General features: G+C 56.7%; 1 protein-coding gene across 5 annotated transcripts in view; it reads left to right on the forward strand.

Annotated features, from left to right (window-relative positions):
- The first annotated feature begins 1,078 nt into the window (after positions 1-1,078).
- The window catches only part of GRIP2 (glutamate receptor interacting protein 2), a 46,462-nt gene continuing 30,066 nt past the window's right edge, over positions 1,079-17,474 (forward strand). For all 5 annotated transcript variants that reach the window (XM_055557319.1, XM_055557320.1, XM_055557321.1 and 2 more), the window contains exons 1-7: positions 1,079-1,164; positions 9,736-9,816; positions 10,290-10,425; positions 11,699-11,844; positions 12,501-12,587; positions 13,507-13,582; positions 14,863-15,008. In XM_055557319.1, coding sequence (XP_055413294.1) covers positions 1,125-1,164; positions 9,736-9,816; positions 10,290-10,425; positions 11,699-11,844; positions 12,501-12,587; positions 13,507-13,582; positions 14,863-15,008 — 712 coding nt within the window. In that variant the 5' untranslated portion in view covers positions 1,079-1,124. The remainder of the gene's footprint in view (positions 1,165-9,735; positions 9,817-10,289; positions 10,426-11,698; positions 11,845-12,500; positions 12,588-13,506; positions 13,583-14,862; positions 15,009-17,474) is intronic.

Here is a 17,474-nt window from a genome sequence, read left to right on the forward strand (position 1 = left end):
TCTGTGGTGGGCGTCCCTGCTGGGGAGGAACCTCAGATAAAGCCCCGGGCTCCCAGCCATGGGCTGTACCCTCCCATTTGCTGCAGGACCTGGGGACACTTGAGCCCCGTTGTTCCCATGCATTGGAGCGCTTCCAGGGAGCCGAGACCTTGTCCATCTCTTTCTCTGCTCATTCAGCTGGCTGCAACATGCTGTTTGGTTCCAGGCTGTTGACACCCTGAGTCCCCATCCCCTATCCTTCTCCCAGCACCTCTGCGGTGTATGGCTCTCTGCCCGTACCAGTGTTGGTGGGTGGGGAGCAGGAACAGCTGGAGAGCTGGAGGAGGGCCCCAGGGGGCCATCAGGGTCGTCAGGGCCATCCTGAGCTGGTGCAGAGGACGCCCGGAGGGTGCTGGCCCGAGGCCCAATGGGGGCTGGAGTTGTGACCAGCTGTCCCTGCTCATCAAGCCGGAACTTGCTCCGGGCTTGCTCTGTCTTCCCACACAGCTGGGGGATGCTCCGGGTAACAGGGTGCTGGGCTTGTCTTCCCCAAGTCCCACCTTTGGGGAGAGGAGACAGAGGCCTGGGAGAGGAAGCTGGAATGTCCGTGGAAGGGCCAAGGGGCTCCGAGGGTGAGGGTTTCTATACTGAGACCTGCAGACACGCCCTGGCCTCGTTCAATGACTGCTTTTCCTCTGCCTTATATCCTGGGAATCCCGTGCAAGATTCCACTAGCATCTGCTACTTAAAAAAAAAAAAGTTTGGCAGGCACTGTTCCCCTTTGCTGGGTGGAAACACTGAGTCTGGGGCGGGCAGCAGTCACTCCCCAAAGTCCCGGGACGTGTCAGGGGCAGAGTTGGCCCAGGGGTCTGTCTGCCTGAGGGCCCTGGGGGCGGACTGCCATCTCCAGAGACCCCCTGCCCAGACTCGGACTGGGTGGCAGGGGGCTGGGGGGTGGGGAGGGGTGTTGAGCTCCGTCCAGGAATCAGCCGTGACGACGGCCGTGTCCCCTTTAAGCAGAGGGCCGCCCGCTGCAGTGGGTGGACGCGTGCCCAGCCAGTGGGAGCCAGGAGCTCCCCTCCCACGGCCCCTCCCTGGGGAGGGCGAGGGAGGGAGCCAGTGGCACCGGGGAGACAATAGCAGTCATGCTGTGTGGGTTCAGCCGGGAGACCCTTGGAGAGGCGGGTGAGTAACGGGACGGCAGGAGGGGCGAGGGGGCCTGAACCTGCGGAGTCCTCTGGAACCGCCGCCCAGAGAGGGGCCAGGCCTGGGACAGCCACTCCCAGACCCAGCGCGAGGAGGGTGGGCGGGGGCCGGACACCCAGTTGGTGGGCAGGTGGCAGGGCTGTCTGTCTGACCTGGCCCTGGGGGACCGAGCGCTGGGCTGTCCTGCCCCAGCGCTCCGGCCTCCGTTGTGTACCAGTGGGGCACGTCCCACCCCGTGTGCCCCGCGGGTGCTGTTGGAGAACTCCTGCCCTGGCTCAAGGCTCCCCTGACCTGCGGGGGTGACTGGTCGGTGGGAAGGAGGTGGTGGGGGGCAGGCAGGTATCGCTCAGCTGTCGCACTCCTGGGTGGCCCCAGGGCTGGGACCCTGGGCGGGGCTCGGGGCCACTAGCTCAGCCTTCAGCCTGTGTCCTGAGCGGCCCCAGCGATGCCTTCCCATATTTGGCATGCTCCTGGTGTCACCTCTGTGCAACAGCTCCCAGGGTAGGGACTGTGGTCCCAGTGGGGAAGCTGAGGGTCAGAGGGGCCCTCGGCCGCCCCCAAGACCCACAGGGCCGAGGCGGGCTTGGCACCCAGATCTCTCTTATAGCAGAGCTCCCTGCACCGTGCTTCCGAGGGCCCGGGAACTGAGGCTCTCGCCTCCCCCCACCCCGCCACCCACAGGTGGCGGAGTTACCCCCAGGCCCCTGGATAATAATAATAATGCAAATAATAATAGTAGCTGACAGCTATTGAGATCGGACTCTGTGCCAGATTCTTTTCAGCGCTGTCTGTGCTTTTTCTCATGGCGTCCTCACACCACTGTGCATTCAGTTAATCTCCCCATTTTATAGTTGGGGAAACCGAGGCAGGGTGGTGTTAAGTGACTTGTCCGGGGCGATGGCTGGGATTTGACCCCCTGTGATCTGCCCTTGCCCCCTCCTGGCAACTCCACCCCTCTCTTGGCTTGGGCACATCTGTCTTCTCAACATCAGGCCCAAGAAGTGGGGATCACTTCGTCCTGCAGTGGTCGGAGCCACAAGGGTGGCAGTGCCCTGGAGACCTCACCTGGAGCAACACTGGGGAGATGTCTTCCCGCTCTTCTCCGTACTGTGGTCTCTGCCCTTGACCTGCCTGACCTTAGCCCCAGGCTCCTCACTGGCCTCCTGGGCCTCCCCTCTCCCACCCTCTCCATGCTGCTGTGGGAGGGTTCTTTTTGCTGAAACTCAGATGTGGTCACAGCTTCTTATCCTGGCATTCAAGGCCTTTCATGATCTCCCTGGCTTTTTCCTCTCTGAATATTCGGCTTCCTTGACACCCCCTCCCTTATGCCTGCGGACCCGTCTCCTCCCCGGGTCACATCGCTTCACGGTCACCCCTGTCTCACTTGGTGTTGGCACTCAGGCTTCTTCTTAAAAGGAAAAGTCCAAGATGCGGCTTCAGGCACAGTGTGATCCAGGTGCTCAGTTAACACGATTAGGACCCCAGGTCTCTGCCTCTTCTCTGCCTCTTTTTAGGCAGGCTTTATTTCTAGGCAGACTCCTCTCCTTGAGGTGCCCAGGGGACCCCTAGTGCCTTTGAGGCTAAGGGTATTTCCAGCAACCCAGGGCTGGTTCCCATCAACCCAGCTTGGATCACGTGACCACCCACTGGGCCTCTGGCCACATGGCCTCTCTGGAGCCTGGGGCCAAAGGCAGCCAACAGGTGGCCAGTCCATGCACCCTCGGCGTTTCTCAGAGCCGGCTGGGGCCCCAAGCGGGCAGGCTGTGCTCAGGCAGGCTCCTCGGGGAGAGCCAGGCTGGGGCTTGGGGCCTGTGGGGCACAGTGCCCAGGGCCATTCCTCCTCCCCGATGGACTCTGCCAGCACAAGTCCTTTCTCAGGCCCATACCCTGCTGCTGCCGTCTTGGTGCTGGGAGCCTTGTTCACCCCACGGACCCCGAGCCCTGCAGGAAGGGGTGTGTCCCTGACTGGGGTACACAGTTAGGCTTGAAAGCAGATTTGGGCAGGAAGCCCCATGGCCCACAGTGTGCACTCTCCTCTGACTGCCGGCCAGCCACAAAGCGGACTTTGTCCCAGCAGGGAGGCTCAGACAGGGTGCCTGTGTGTCGGGGTGGTGGGAGGGTCCTTCTGCCACGGCCTGAGCTGCCCACTCCTCCAGGCTGGCGGGGGGGGCCCTCACCAGAACCACCTGGATCCTCGGGCAGGCCTGACCTCGTCTTAGCAGAGCCTGACCTCGGGCAGGCCTGACCTCCTGCTTCTTAGCAGAGCCCTGGTCATGGGGGGAAACCCCCAGCGCCAGACCACGGAGGCCGAGGCCTCCAGACCCAGGGAGACTTGGGCTTGCCTCCTGCCTCTGTCTCTTCCTGACTCCATGACCTTGGACAACTCATTCCACCTCTTTGATCCCCATTCATCTAATCTGTAAGTGGGAATTGCGTTTCGAATGATTTACTGAGCATATCCTGTGTGCCAGACTCTCCGTACTGGAAATACCAGTGGTTCAGGTGTAAATTCAAACAAGCTGCTTGGGGAAGATGAGAAGGTAAAGATTCCACAAGTTCCTGAAGGAGGTGAGGAAGGGGGCTTTGTGGATGTCGGGGAAGGAGCATTCCGGGCAGAGGGAACAGCCAGTGCAAAGGCCCTGGGGTGCTGTGGAAGCTGGGTGTGGGACGACCATTGCACAGAGTGGAGTTGGCCCAGGACAGAGCTTTAGCAGGTGAGGTCAGGGAGGCCCAGGTCGGTCAGTTGTGGGGAGATCTTTTGCTTTGATTCTCTGCTGGATGAACTGAGTCTTCACTGCTCCTATTGGTGACCTGGTCTGGGGGTCATGCACTCCGATATGGTGGGTTTCAGAGGGACGTGGGACAGCACAGATCCAGAAGGCCACGGCCCTTCTTGAGCCTGTGCTCAACCCCACATGACGCCGGGGTCATTGTGGTCCCATAGAGGGGGAACATGAGCCAGAGTGTGGGCTCAGGGTCCAGTGCCGGGGGCCCCACATGCCTTGTAGAAGGGAGATTGCGGGGCTGGCAACCTCTCTGGTCATGTCCAGCCTGTGGGTGCCCGAGCCCTAACAGGGGGCTCTTGGGGGCGGGCGCTTCCTCCCCAGGCACCCCTCTTCTGGGGTCCGTTGCCCTCGTGTTTGGCGGGAAAGGGCAGAGCTGGTGATTAAGGATGTGGTCTGCTGGGGGCCAGACAGACCAACTCCAGTCTGTCCTCTGCAGCTCCCCAGCTGAGTGGTCCCTCTGGGCTTCAGTCCCCTTGTCTGTAGAGGGGGATGCTCGCGAACTCTCAGAGGAGTTGAACGCATCAGTGGCCAAGAGCTTGGAGCGGGCCAGGCGCCGGGCTGATCAGCTCTGGCTTCCTTTGTCACGTTTTTTTTTTTTTTTTTCAGTCCTTGGCTCCAAGTGAAACAGGTGTCTGCCTTTTAAATCTATTAATACATTTCTTTTTGTTTCCCTTAAAAACATGCGCTGAACAGAGCAAGGGTCACCCATGGCTGAGCCAGTGATCTCTCCACGGCTTCTGGGGAGCCCTGTGAGCTGCGAGGGTTGGGGCTGTCCTCTGAGGTCAGCCCGCAGCTGGCTTTGCTGCTCCTCCATCCGGCTGTCTGCCCTGGTCCAGCCCACCGGGGCCAGAGGGTGATCACTCGGTGGGTCAGGAGTGCCCAAAGGAGCCGAGGCTGCTGGCAGGAGGGCCGCAGGCATCACCCCCGAATTGAGTCCCCCCAAGACCGTCGTGGAGCGAGGGGAGGAGGCAGGAGCGGCCCATGGCTATGCGACCCGGCAGCTGTATGGGCTTAGGCAGTTCCCATAACCTCTCTGTGCCTTGGTTTCCTCTTTGATAGAGTAGGAATGATCATGGCACCCACCCACCTGCGGATACTTGCTCAGACATTCAGTCGTGTCCGACTCTTGGTGACCCCACGGACCGTAGCCCGCCAGGCCCCTCTGTCCATGGGATTCTCCAGGCGAGGATACTGGAGGGGTTGCCATGCCCTTCTCCAGTGGATCTTCCCGACCTAGGGATGGAACTCACGTCTCTTAGGTCTCGGCCATTGGCAGGCAGATTCTTCATTACAAGTACCACCTGGGAAGCCCATGTGAGGATAAAGTGGTAACAAGTTGCAGTTTCTTAGACTACAGCCTGGGTTCCAATCCTGGCCCTGCCCCTTGCTGTGGGAAGTCACCTAAGCTGTCGTGCCTCAGCCCACCACCCCCGACCCATCTGTCAAATGGGAACGGCGATCATCCCACCTCAGAAGGTGATGAGGATACTCGACATAAAACTCGTGAAGCCTCTAACGCAGCACTGGCACTTAGTCAGTAGGGACTCGTACCGTTATTAACAGGAAAATCTTTCTAATGAGGCCAGTGGAAGGGCCACGGAGAGAACTTAACATGCGTCCTGGCTCCGGGCACCCCATAACCGCACTGATTCCTCCCACCAGCCCGCGAGGTGGGCACCAGCACTGTGCCAAGACTTGGAGAGGCGAAGCGACACGTTCCAGACCGCTTAGCCAGTCGGCAGCAGGTTGAGGCTCCAGGGTCCATCCTTCGCATTGAGCTGGCAATGGCTTCCGAGGTGGGGCCGAGCCAGCCAGGTTCGGCAGATCACTTGGCAGGGAGCAAGCCACAGCGGGTCACTCTGTGCACTGTTGTGGTTGGACCCAGAGGCGACTGGGAGCCCCCCTTCTCTCCATCGGCACTCGGGCCGGGCTGGCCCTGCTGGTGGCTTGCAGTCAAGCAGTCATTTTCTGTCCGGCCCAAGCTGAACCTCCCACCAGGGCCTCTGTTTCTCAGTGGCCCCTCTCAGATGCTGAGTGCTCCCTCCTTGAGGCCTGCAGAGCCAAAGGTCAGCCACGCCCCATCCACAGCCCCCCTGCCCAGCCCCACGGCCCCAGCCCCTCTCCCCCGCTTAGGCGGGACCCTGGCAAAGGCAGCCTGGCTGGGGGCTGACTTCCTTTCCCCTTTGTCAAAGCTCAATAGCTCCCTGGGGCCCCAGAGAAACGGAGATAATGAAGGCAAATGAGCACTGCTTTCAAGAGAAATGAAATAGAAGAGAAGCCCACCCACCCGGACTGCAGCCTGGGGCCTGGGGACCACGGGTAAAGTCTGTGTTCCGCCAGGCGTCTCTCCCTCCTGTCCCCCACCGCTTGCCCAGCCCACTTGCTGAATGGGTTGGCATCACTGCGGAAATGAATTTCTCTCCGAAGCGAGTTCTTACAGGACAGATTGACTGAAGGCAAGAGCTCATAATTGCCCATTGCTGGAAGGAGGAGACAGGGGGAAAAAAAAAACACCCAGATAAAAATATCTCTGTTTTTTATGCACGTTTCCAGCTGAAAATTGGTGGGAAAGATGTTTTTGAAAAGCCTTCATCTCTAAGCATATAATTACCAGGTCCCGGAACAAAAAAGAGAGAGAGCCAAAGAGAGCAGGCATGTTCTCTGAGGGAGCAGGACTGGGGTCTGAGCCCTCTGAGGGTTTTCCATAAATAAAATAATTCCCTCAAATTCTCCTGCCTGTGGTGGGGGAGACACCCCCATTTCACAGAGAAATAGAGACTCGGGTCACACGGTTAACTAGTAATTCTGACCCTGTCTTGGTTTTTGCTGTAAATGCCGCCTGTTTCCCCCTGACCTGAGGGTGTTTGTGAAAGTGGGGGACGGTCGCCTCCGAGCAAGCATCAGTGAACAATATAGCGTTCCTTGTGGGTGCCTTTCTGAAAGTGGCAGGGGTCCGAGGTATCCAGAAGCCCCTTATCTGGCAGCCAGCTGTCCTGAGTGGCCTCAGCTTCCCGGAGAACTCATCAAGGCCACACCCTAAAATGCATGTGCTTTCCCTGAAGAAGACTCTCGTGTCCTCGCTTATCGCCTGCTGACTCTGTCCGCACATAGTTGTATGCGTCTCGTTTGCATCGCGTGGTCAGATGCCTGACAGTTAGCCCAAAGCCAGCAGACGCCCCCCTCCCCACGCCCGCCCGGCCTCAGCCGTGACAAGCCTGCCGTCACAGCCCAGTTGGTGCCATCACGGGCACCATGTCGTTCACTGGAGCAGAATTTGAATATTGGGATGAGGAAAGCGCAGTGAGGTTGTGTTGACAAGCCACAGAGACACCCCAGGAAACGGATCCTCTGCCCCAGAATCAGCCGGAACCCGCTGCCATTCCTCTCCATTCTTTGAGATTCTACGGCTCTGAATTTGGCAAACTTGACTCTCTGCTTTCTTGTCCTTAGGAGATCTCCCCCTTCCCCTGTCTCCAGACTCCCAAACTTGGAGCCAGCAAACTTGAAGCGAAGTGAAAGTGTTTGTCGTTCAGTCGTGTCTGACTCTTTGCGACCCCGTGGACTGTAGCCCGCCAGGCTCCTCTGTCCATGGGATTCTCCAGGCAAGAGGACTGGAGCGGGTTGCCATGCCTTCCTTCCGGGAATCAAACCCGCATCTCTTAAGTCTCCTGCATTAGGCAGGCGAGTTCTTTTACCATGAGCACCCCCTGGGAAGCAAGCTTACCTCAGGTCTTCCCGGGGCAGCCCAGGAGAGAAGGATTTTCCAGTGACGGAATCTAATTTGCACGGAACAAGACATTTTAATTCCAGAATTGCCCACATTGAAATATCAGAGATGCTCACTGTCACGCAGTTGATAGAACCCGGTCTTTTTAATTTGATTAGCTCAGAAACGTCTTGTTGAATCTAAATGAAGTGCGAATGAGGGAACCGTAATACGAGGCATTATACTTAATGGGGTGTTGCCTGAATCCGTGGCTGCGAATGTGAACACGGGGCCTGGGGTTGCGTTGTGGTGAGCAAAGCGGCTGGGGGCTGACTCCAGGGGCCCTGGAAAAGACTCTGGGCTTAACTGCGGTTTGATTTGTTACTTCCCACCTTCTGGCAAAGCCAAGGAAGCCTGTCCCTGGTCTGGAGAAACCGCTTCTCAATGGTTAGAGCTGCAGGTGGTGAAGGTTCTCAGGCTTCCTTAGTCCTGGGTTGAGCCCTGACCCCAGGCTGAACTTGACCTGGACCCAGCCTGAGCTCCACCCCTGATCTAAAGCTTTGATTCTCAGTGAGGGGCCGAGTGGGGGTTGGGAGGCAGTGTTGCTCGCCTACAGGACAGAGGGGGTGTCTAGTCATTTTTGGCTGTGATGATGGCGTGGAATGCTGCTGTCCTCTAGTGGTCAGAGGGCAGGGATGCTGCTAAACGTGGACTGGAGCCCGCCCGGCTCCTCTCTCCATGGGATTCTCCAGGTAAGAATACTGGAGTGGGTCGCCATTCCCTTCTCCAGGGGATCTTCCTGACCCAGGGATTGAACCCAGGTCTCCTGCGTTGGCAGGCAGATTCTTTAGCATCTGAGCCACCAGGGAAGCCCAAACATGGTACAGCATCCGGCAAAAAAAGCGTTAGTAGTGTTGTTGAGAAACCTGCCGTTGATTGAACCCATTGTTTGCCTCTGACTGAGCCCAGAGCCCTCGCTAGACTGTGTCCTGATCTTGACCCCGGTTGACCCCATCTCTGGCTGAACACTAACCTGAGCCTCTCCCTCGTAAAAAGGATGTGGCTGGAATGGGATGGGACGCTTCTGCCCCTGCCCCAGCCCTCTCTCATCCCCTCTTCTGAAGTGTGGGAAGGGGGACGGTCCTGTGAGTGAGGCCTTGCGGATGTCAGGGGGCCGGGGAGGGAGTGGCCTTCCCACAGCTGGTGAGTGGTGAAGGCGGGTGCTGCACAGGGGGCTCCTGAGGGGCAGTGGGGGCGTGTGCAGACTTGGGTGAAGCCTATGTGCTCAGTCATGTCCAGCTCTTTGCAACCCCGTGGACTGTAGCCCGCCAGGCTCCTCTGTCCATGGGGATTCTCCAGGCAAGAATACTGGAGTGGGCTGCCACTTCCTACTCCAGGGGCTCTTCCTGACCCAGGGATCGAATGTGCATCTCCTGTGTCTTCTGCACTGGCAGGCAGGCTCTTTAGCAAAAGCCTGGGGGGTTGTACAGGTGCCTGGAGGTGGGGAGGGGGCGGCCCCAGGGGCAGCATGGGAGAGCCACCCTGCTTGAGGGTTTACCAGTTGACCTGACCCAGCTCTGTGCAGGACTGAGAAGGGACTTGGAGAGGGAATGTGAAAAAGAAAAAAAAAAGAAGAACCCAGTCCAGGGAACCTGGAACACAGGGTGGGCTGGACAACGGAGCCAGGCGTCTGGCTTTTTGCAGAAGCTACCTTGGCCAAGGGCTTTATGACCGTGGGCACGAGTCGTCTCTCTCTGAGCCTCAGCTTCCTTCTCTGCACGTGGTATGATGGCTGTAGAGATGGCGAGTTGCTGCGTGGCAGAGAACTGCCCAGACTGTGGTGGGCGCCCCAAAGCATGTTACTTGAGAGATGAGACAGCATTGCCCTTGCGGGGAGAAGCCATGAGGCTCCCCCAGCGTGTCCCGGGTGGGGCTGGGGGCAGGAAGGAACCCCTCAGGGGCCGCATCCACCAAGCGGAAGCTTGCAGAGGCAGGAGGGATTTGCCTGATGGGAATGACCGCGCAGCTCAGGGCCTTCCCTCTGTTTGCCGCCTGCAGACAATGGGCCTTACACCAAAGGAGGCAAGGACGCCGGAGTGGCCGACGGGGCCCTGGCATGCCGCCGGCAGAGCATCCCAGGTAAACAGCCTCCCGCCTTCCCCTTTCTCTCCGGAGGCACAGAGAGCTCCGGGCGGGGGTCAGACCACCTCAGCTCTGCCGCTAACTCGCCCGGTGACCTTGTTGTTCAGTCGCTCTGTCGTGTCCAACTCTTTGCTGTCCCTTGGACTGTGCCACGCCAGGTTCCCCTGTCCTTCACCACCTCTTGGAGCTTGCTCAGACTCCTGTCCATTGAGTCGGTGATGCCATCCAGCCATCTCATCCTCTGTCGTCCCCTTCTCCTCCCGCCCTCAATCTTTCCCAGCATCAGGGTCTTTTCCAATGAGTTGGCTCTGTGACCTTAGACTAGTCCCTTAGCCTCTCTGATCCGTAAAAAGGAGATGAGTTCACCCAGCATCACGCGCGCTGCTTACCAAGCATCTGTTTGGTTTGTCCTGGAGCCGGGGACTCCGAATTTGCCCCATGCTGCCCGCTCACCCCCTCTCTGTTGGCAGAGGAGTTCCGAGGGGTCACCACGGTGGAGCTGACCAAGAAGGAGGGCAGCACGCTGGGCCTGACCATCTCGGGGGGCACCGACAAGGATGGGAAGCCCAGGGTCTCCAACCTGAGGCCTGGGGGACTTGCGGCCAGGTGAGAAGCCTGGGCTCGGTGGGTAGGGGACGGGCAGGAAGGGGGCCGGGTGGAGGGGTGGGGGTCCTGGGGCTTCTGCAGAGCAGTAAGGGCTGGGTGTCTGTGGAGGAAGGGCTAGAGGCCACTTCATTCCCTTTCCTCTGGAGCCAACCCGACCCCAGCACCCCATGCTCACAGGGCCCTCCAGGCCTTTTCACGCGCAGAACCCTCTGCCCAGAAGGCCCCTTCCCTAGACACCCTCCTCCTCTCATTGTGTGTCCGACTCTGTGCAACCCCATGGACTGCAGCCCACCAGGCTCCTCTGTTCATGGGATTCTCCAGGCAAGGATACTGGAGTGGGTTGCTATGCCCTCCTCTAGGGGCTCCACCCGACCCAGGGACAGAACCTGGGTCTCTTACACAGGCAGGCAGATTCTTTACCGCTGAGCCACCAGGGAAGCCCAGAGACCCTCCTGGCAAATTCCTATTCCTCCCTCCTCACTGCCTCTGGCAAGCCCTCCCAAGGCCCCAGGCTGAAGCACCACTCTGCTTGGCTGGCACTTCCACACACACTGCCTGCATTTTCGTACTATTTACTTTACCTCGGGGGCTCCCTGGACCATGGAAGTGAAAGTTGCTCAGTCGTGTCCGACTCTTTGCGACTCCATGGACTATACAGTCCATGGAATTCTCCAGGCCAGAATACTGGAGTGGGTAGCCTTTCTCTTCTCCAGGGGATCTTCCCAACCCAGGGATCCAACCCAGATCTCCCACATTGCAGGTGGATTCTTTACCTGCTGAGTCACAAGGGAAGCAAGAACACTGGAGTGGGTAGCCTATCCCTTTTCCAGTGGATCTTCCCCACCCAGGAATCGAACCGGGGTCTCCTGTGTTGCAGGCAGATTCAGGTCCATGAAAACTAGGAGTTAGCCTCTGTATTACTACTGCCCCTCTGGGCCCAGGAAGAGTGTTAAGGGATAGCAAGCACTGACATCTGGCCACTCTGTAGAGCTCTGTGAGGGTGACGCCCCCGCAGGAGGGAAAGCAGGCTGGCTAGCATCAATGTGGGGGGTGGTGGGGAGAAGGCCAGGCCTGGGTGTCTCCCAGATCCAGGGTAGGATCCGCACTCTCCTGCTCACCCGCCGTGTGGCCCCGGACAAGGCCTGCCCTCTCTGAGCCTCAGTTTCTGCACCTGTAAGATGGGGCTGCAGAGACCCCCGGGATTCAGCAGGCGGGGAGGATGTGAACGCCAGCGTGTGTCAGCCGGCGCGTGCACTGGCCTCCTCTCTCCCAGGAGTGACCTGCTGAACGTGGGCGACTACATCCGGTCAGTGAACGGGATCCACCTGACCAGGCTCCGCCACGATGAGATCATCACCCTACTGAAGAACGTGGGCGAGCGCGTGGTGTTGGAGGTGGAGTTTGAGCTGCCCCCGCCCGGTGGGTGCCCTCGGGCTGGGAACCCCCTCCACTCCCTTGGTCGCGGGGGGCCGCTGCTGCCTCCCTGCCAGCACCTGGGCGGGCAGGACCTGGGGACTGGCCACAGACCGCCAGGCCGCACCCGGGGCGTTGCTGCAATGTAGCACGCTGTCACCAGGAGGCGGCAGGGCCTGTTTGTAACACCCTTATCCTGCTTGGTTTCCAGAGGCTTCTCCTCTGGGGGGAAGGTTTTAGGAATGTCGCCGAGCACATAGGTCCCCGCCCTTCCCGTGCGGCACCGAGTACAGTGGCCTGGGGTGCTTTAGCTCAGCTCTGAATTTCCAAAGTTGGTCTGAAGTCTTGAAATCTGAGTAACTGTCTGGAATTGAGCTCGAGCCTAAGACTGCCAGCCCTGGACTCAAGCTTGAGTCCTGCCGCTGTCTCTGTGAGAGCCCGGGCCGGCCCTCTCCCCTCTGTAAGCGGAGGACTGAGTGGGCTTCAGGGGGGAGGGCGCCTCTAAGCCTCACTTGTCCTGCCTGTCAAATGGGGTGGGGGGAGTTGGCCTTTCCTGCAGTGTCTGTGACTGGTGACCCACCTGTCCTGGAACGAACTCTGGGGACGGCTGCCAGCTTGGTGATGCGACCGAAGGACTCAGGAGGGTCTCCACGTCTCCCCAGCCCCCGAGAACAACCCAGGGATCGTTTCAAAGACAGTGGATGTCCCCCTCTACAAGGAGGGCGATAGCTTTGGCTTTGTCCTCAGAGGTCAGTGTAAGACTCACCTTTGCGGCCAAGGGACGCGGAGGCTAATGCCAATTCTGTGTGTTCTGCTTTGCTCTGTGAATTATAATATATTTATATTTAAATTTAGATAAATAAATATATATTTAAATTTAAATAAACTTAAATTTAAATAAACATGTTTATATTAAATAAACATAAGTTTATTAAAATAAATTCATTTTTATATTTAAATAAATACATATATATTTATACTTAAATAAATTTATGTTTATACTTAAATAAATGTATATTTATTGATATATTTACATTTTATAATTATATATTAATATAATTTATATTTATATTTATATTTAAATATAGTTACAAATATGTAATTGATAAATCTTTATGATATATCTATATTATATTAACTATAATTTATATTTTTAAATATAGCTTATATTTATATAATTATATATAAAATAATGTTTATATTTATATATTTATTTGCATTTATATTTATATGTTTATATAAATATATTTATATTTATATAATCTTTTTCTGAACTTTAAGAACCCAGGATCATTAAATCAAGTATTAGATGGAAAACTTGGCCAACCAATAAAGTGTGCGTGATTGAGGAAGTGAAAGGGAAAAGTTGTAACAGAAAGTGAAGTTCAGAGCTCCCTAGCAACCAGGGAGAAAAGGGAAATCGGATGAGATTGCAGGAGAGAAAGCAAGCTGTTTAACCGAGAGAGGACTTTGGTTTTATTCCCTACTTTCCGTCCCACCTCTGGATGGGATTTAGAGCCCATGTCTCATAGGAGGGGCAGGGAATAGCAGGGACAGAGTCCTCGAGCAGAGGGGATGAAGGAAGCCTGCTTAAGGTCTGGGTGGGGGCCTCCGGGCACCAGGCAGCGGTGGGTGGATGACTGCCGTCTCTTGTCAAATTCTGTCCAGGAGGTGCCCATGAAGATGGGCACAAGTCCCGCCCGCTTGTCCTGACCTACGTGCGGCCTGGCGGCCCTGCCGACAGGTGAGCCTGAGCTGGGGAAGCTTACAGCCTTGGCCTGCACCACCCTTGCCCAGCTCCCCTGGGATGAAGGTCCAGACGGGGGACACCCCCGCCCAGCGTCACTCAGTAGCTTGTTGGTGGAGCCAGCCCTAAGTCCCACATGAGCGGGGCCCCGAGCTCTTTCTTCCCCAAGATCCTGCTCTCTGCGGGCTGGAGAGCTTTGGTGTGGTGTTGTTGCCTCTTCCCTGGCCTTCATTTTCCCATCTGTGGAATGGGCCCAATAGTGGAGCCCTGCAGAGCTGATGCGAGGGCTGTGGGGCTTGGTGATGGGCGTCAGTGTGGCCCTCAGTGACAGAGCCTCCCCAGTCCTGGCCACACTGCCGGCTGGCCCTGCCTGGTGCCTGCTCAGAAGCTCCAGGAGGAGAGAAGGTGAGGGAGGAACACGCCTAGCTCCCAGCTCCTGGCCCCCCGACCTCCCGAAGGGCTATTCCTGGCCATTTTAAGAAAAGCCTGGAATGGCCTCATCAGAAATCTAAACCCGTCCTTGGGGCCTGTGACGAGCTATTCATAGAACCACCCAGAATAGCCTTGGCCACCTGTTGGGGCAGGCATTCCAGAGCTGGGTTATGACCCAGGCCGAGGCGAACCCCCTCAGGCCGTTCCCCTGGGACCCAGCGGAATTCCTTCCCAGGCATGTTTGTCACCAGGCCAGAGTCACTGCTGAGACCCAGGGAGGGGCCCTGGGCGGGCGCCCTGTGTGCAGGCAGCTCCAAGCCTCCAGACGGCCCGCCCCTGGTGCTGGGTGGCCCTGGCAGGGCTGGGACCCCGGTAAGGCCCTGGAGGTGACCTCAAAGGGCATCTCCAGCTCAGCCGCTGGAGGGCTGACCTGGGACTGTGAATTTACTAAGCACTAATTGGTGCTGGGAAAGACTGAAGGTGGGAGGAAAAGGGGACGACAGAGGATGAGATGGTTGGACGGTATCACTGACTCGATAGACATGAGTTTGGGTAAACTCTGGGAGTTGGTGATGGACAGGGAGGCCTGGTGTGCTGCAGTCCATGGTATCACAAACAGTCGGACATAACTGAGTGACTGACCTGAACTGAATTGGGGCGGGGGGTGTCGTCGCTGACCCGACCTCCATCAGTTCTTTGGCTTCTTCCGCATGCCCTCCCTGGTTTGTTCACCCACGCGTGCTGTCCCTCATCCGTTCTGCCCCTGTCTCCTTCCTCCGATCCCTGCCCTCCCTCTGTTCTCTCGCTCACTGGACGAGGCGGCATGACCTGGCCCTTCCCCGCAGGGAGGGCTCCTTGAAGGTGGGGGACAGACTGCTCAGCGTTGACGGGATCCCGCTGCAGGGGGCCAGCCACGCCACTGCCCTGGCCACGCTGCGGCAGTGCGGCCACGAGGCGCTCTTCCAGGTGGAGTACGACGTGGCCATCCCAGGTGAGTTGTGGCCTGAGGGCTCGGGCTGCAGCGAGAAGAGGCCCCAGGGTGGAGGGCAGGGAGTGGGGGGCACACATCCCCATCACTGCAAGGGCTGTGTGACCCTGGCCCGGTCGCAGCCTCTCTGGGCCCCTCTGGGTGGTACACGCTCTGCCAGGCACCAGGGATCCATCTGAGAACAACACAGATGAGGTCTCTGTTCCCATGGGGCTGACATTCTGGTGGGGAGAAATGGATCATGGACAGGATAAGTCATATACAGAGTGTGTCAGAGGATGATCAGTTTAGTTCAGTTCAGTTCAGTCGCTCAGTCGTGTCCGACTCTTTGCAACCCCATGAATCGCAGCACGCCAGGCCTCCCTGTCCATCACCAACTCCCGCAGTTCACTCAGACTCACGTCCATCGAGTCGGTGATGCCATCCAGCCATCTCATCCTCTGTCATTCCCTTCTCCTCCTGCCCCCAATCCCTCCCAGCATCAGAGTCTTTTCCAATGAGTCAACTCTTCGCATGAGGTGGCCAAAGTACTGGAGTTTCAGCTTTAGCATCATTCCTTCCAAAGAAATCCCAGGGCTGATCTCCTTCAGAATGGACTGGTTGGATCTCCTTGCAGTCCAAGGGACTCCCAACACCACAGTTCTAAAGCATCAGTTCTTCGGCACTCAGCCTTCTTCACAGTCCAACTCTCACATCCATACATGACCACTGGAAAAACATAGCCTTGACTAGACGGACCTTTGTTGGCAAAGTAATGTCTCTGCTTTTCAATATGCTATCTAGGTTGGTCATAACTTTCCTTCCAAGGAGTAAGCGTCTTTTAATTTCATGGCTGCAGTCACCATCTGCAGTGATTTTGGAGCCCCAAAAAATAAAGTCTGACACTGTTTCCACTGTTTCTCCATCTATTTCCCATGAAGTGATGGGACCAGATGCCATGATCTTCGTTTTCTGAATGTTGAGCTTTAAGCCAACTTTTTCACTCTCCACTTTCACTTTCATCAAGAGACTTTTTAGTTCCTCTTCACTTTCTGCCATAAGGGTGGTGTCATCTGCACATGTGAGGTTATTGATATTTCTCCCGGCAATCTTGATTCCAGCTTGTGCTTCTTCCAGTCCAGCATTTCTCATGATGTACTCTGCATAGAAGTTAAATAAGCAGGGTGACAATATACAGCCTTGAAGTACTCCTTTTCCTATTTGGAACCAGTCTGTTGTTCCATGTCCAGTTCTAACTGTTGCTTCCTGACCTGCCTACAGATTTCTCAAGAGGCAGGTCAGGTGGTCTGGTATTCCCATCTCTTTCAAAATTTTCCACAGTTTGTTGTGATCCACACAGTCAAAGGCTTTGGCATAGTCAATAAAGTAGAAATAGATGTTTTTGTGGAACTCTCTTGCTTTTTCCATGATCCAGCAGATGTTGGCAATTTGATCTCTGGTTCTTCTGCCTTTTCTAAAACCAGTTTGAACATCATGAAGTTCACGGTTCACGTATTGCTGAAGCCTGGCTTGGAGAGTTTTGAGCATTACTTTACTAGCGAGTGAGATGAGTGCAATTGTGCGGTAGTTTGAGTGTTCTTTGGCATTGCCTTTCTTTGGGATTGGAATGAAAACTGACCTTTTCCAGTCCTGTGGCCACTGCTGAGTTTTCCAAATTTGCTGGCATATTGAGTGCAGCACTTTCACAGCATCATCTTTCAGGATTTGAAATAGCTCAACTGGAATTCCATCACCTCCACTAGCTTTGTTTGTAGTGATACTTCCTAAGGCCCACTTGACTTCACATTCCAGGATGTCTGGCTCTAGGTCAGTGATCACACCATCGCACAGCTACAGCTCCTTGGATGTGGGGTTGGTCCTCCCGGCCGCCGCCCCTGACCTCAGACGTGGGGTAGCTCCTCTCGGCTGCTGCCCCTGACCTCGGACTTGGGTAGCTCCTCTCAGCCGTTGCCCCTGACCTCAGACGTGGGGTAGCTCCTCTCGGCTGCTGCCCCTGACCTCAGACGTGGGGTAGCTCCTCTCAGCCGTTGCCCCTGACCTCGGACTTGGGTAGCTCTTCTCAGCCGTTCCTGCGCCGTCGCAGCCTGGCACTCTTGGCCGCTGCCCCTGACCTCGGACATGGGGTAACTCCTCTTGGCCGCCGCCCTTTGGGCATGGGGTCCTCCCAGCTTCTGCCCCTGACCTCGGACGTGGGGTAGGAGGGCCTAGAGGAGCTATCCCATGTTGAAGGTCAGGAAGGGCGGCGGTGAAGAGATACCCAACGTCCAAGGTAAGGAGCAGCGGCTGCACTTTGCTGGAACAGCCGTGAAGAGATACCCCACGCCCAAGGTAAGAGAAACCCAAATAAGACGGTAGGTGTTGCAAGAGGTCATCAGAGGGCAGACACACTGAAACCATACTCACAGAGGATGATAAGTGTGCAAAAAAAAAAAAAAAATCAGGGAGACACTTTGTAACCTGCGGCCGTGC

The sequence above is a fragment of the Bubalus kerabau genome, chromosome 20, assembly GCF_029407905.1.
Source record: "Bubalus kerabau isolate K-KA32 ecotype Philippines breed swamp buffalo chromosome 20, PCC_UOA_SB_1v2, whole genome shotgun sequence".
Lineage (NCBI taxonomy): Eukaryota > Metazoa > Chordata > Mammalia > Artiodactyla > Bovidae > Bubalus > Bubalus kerabau.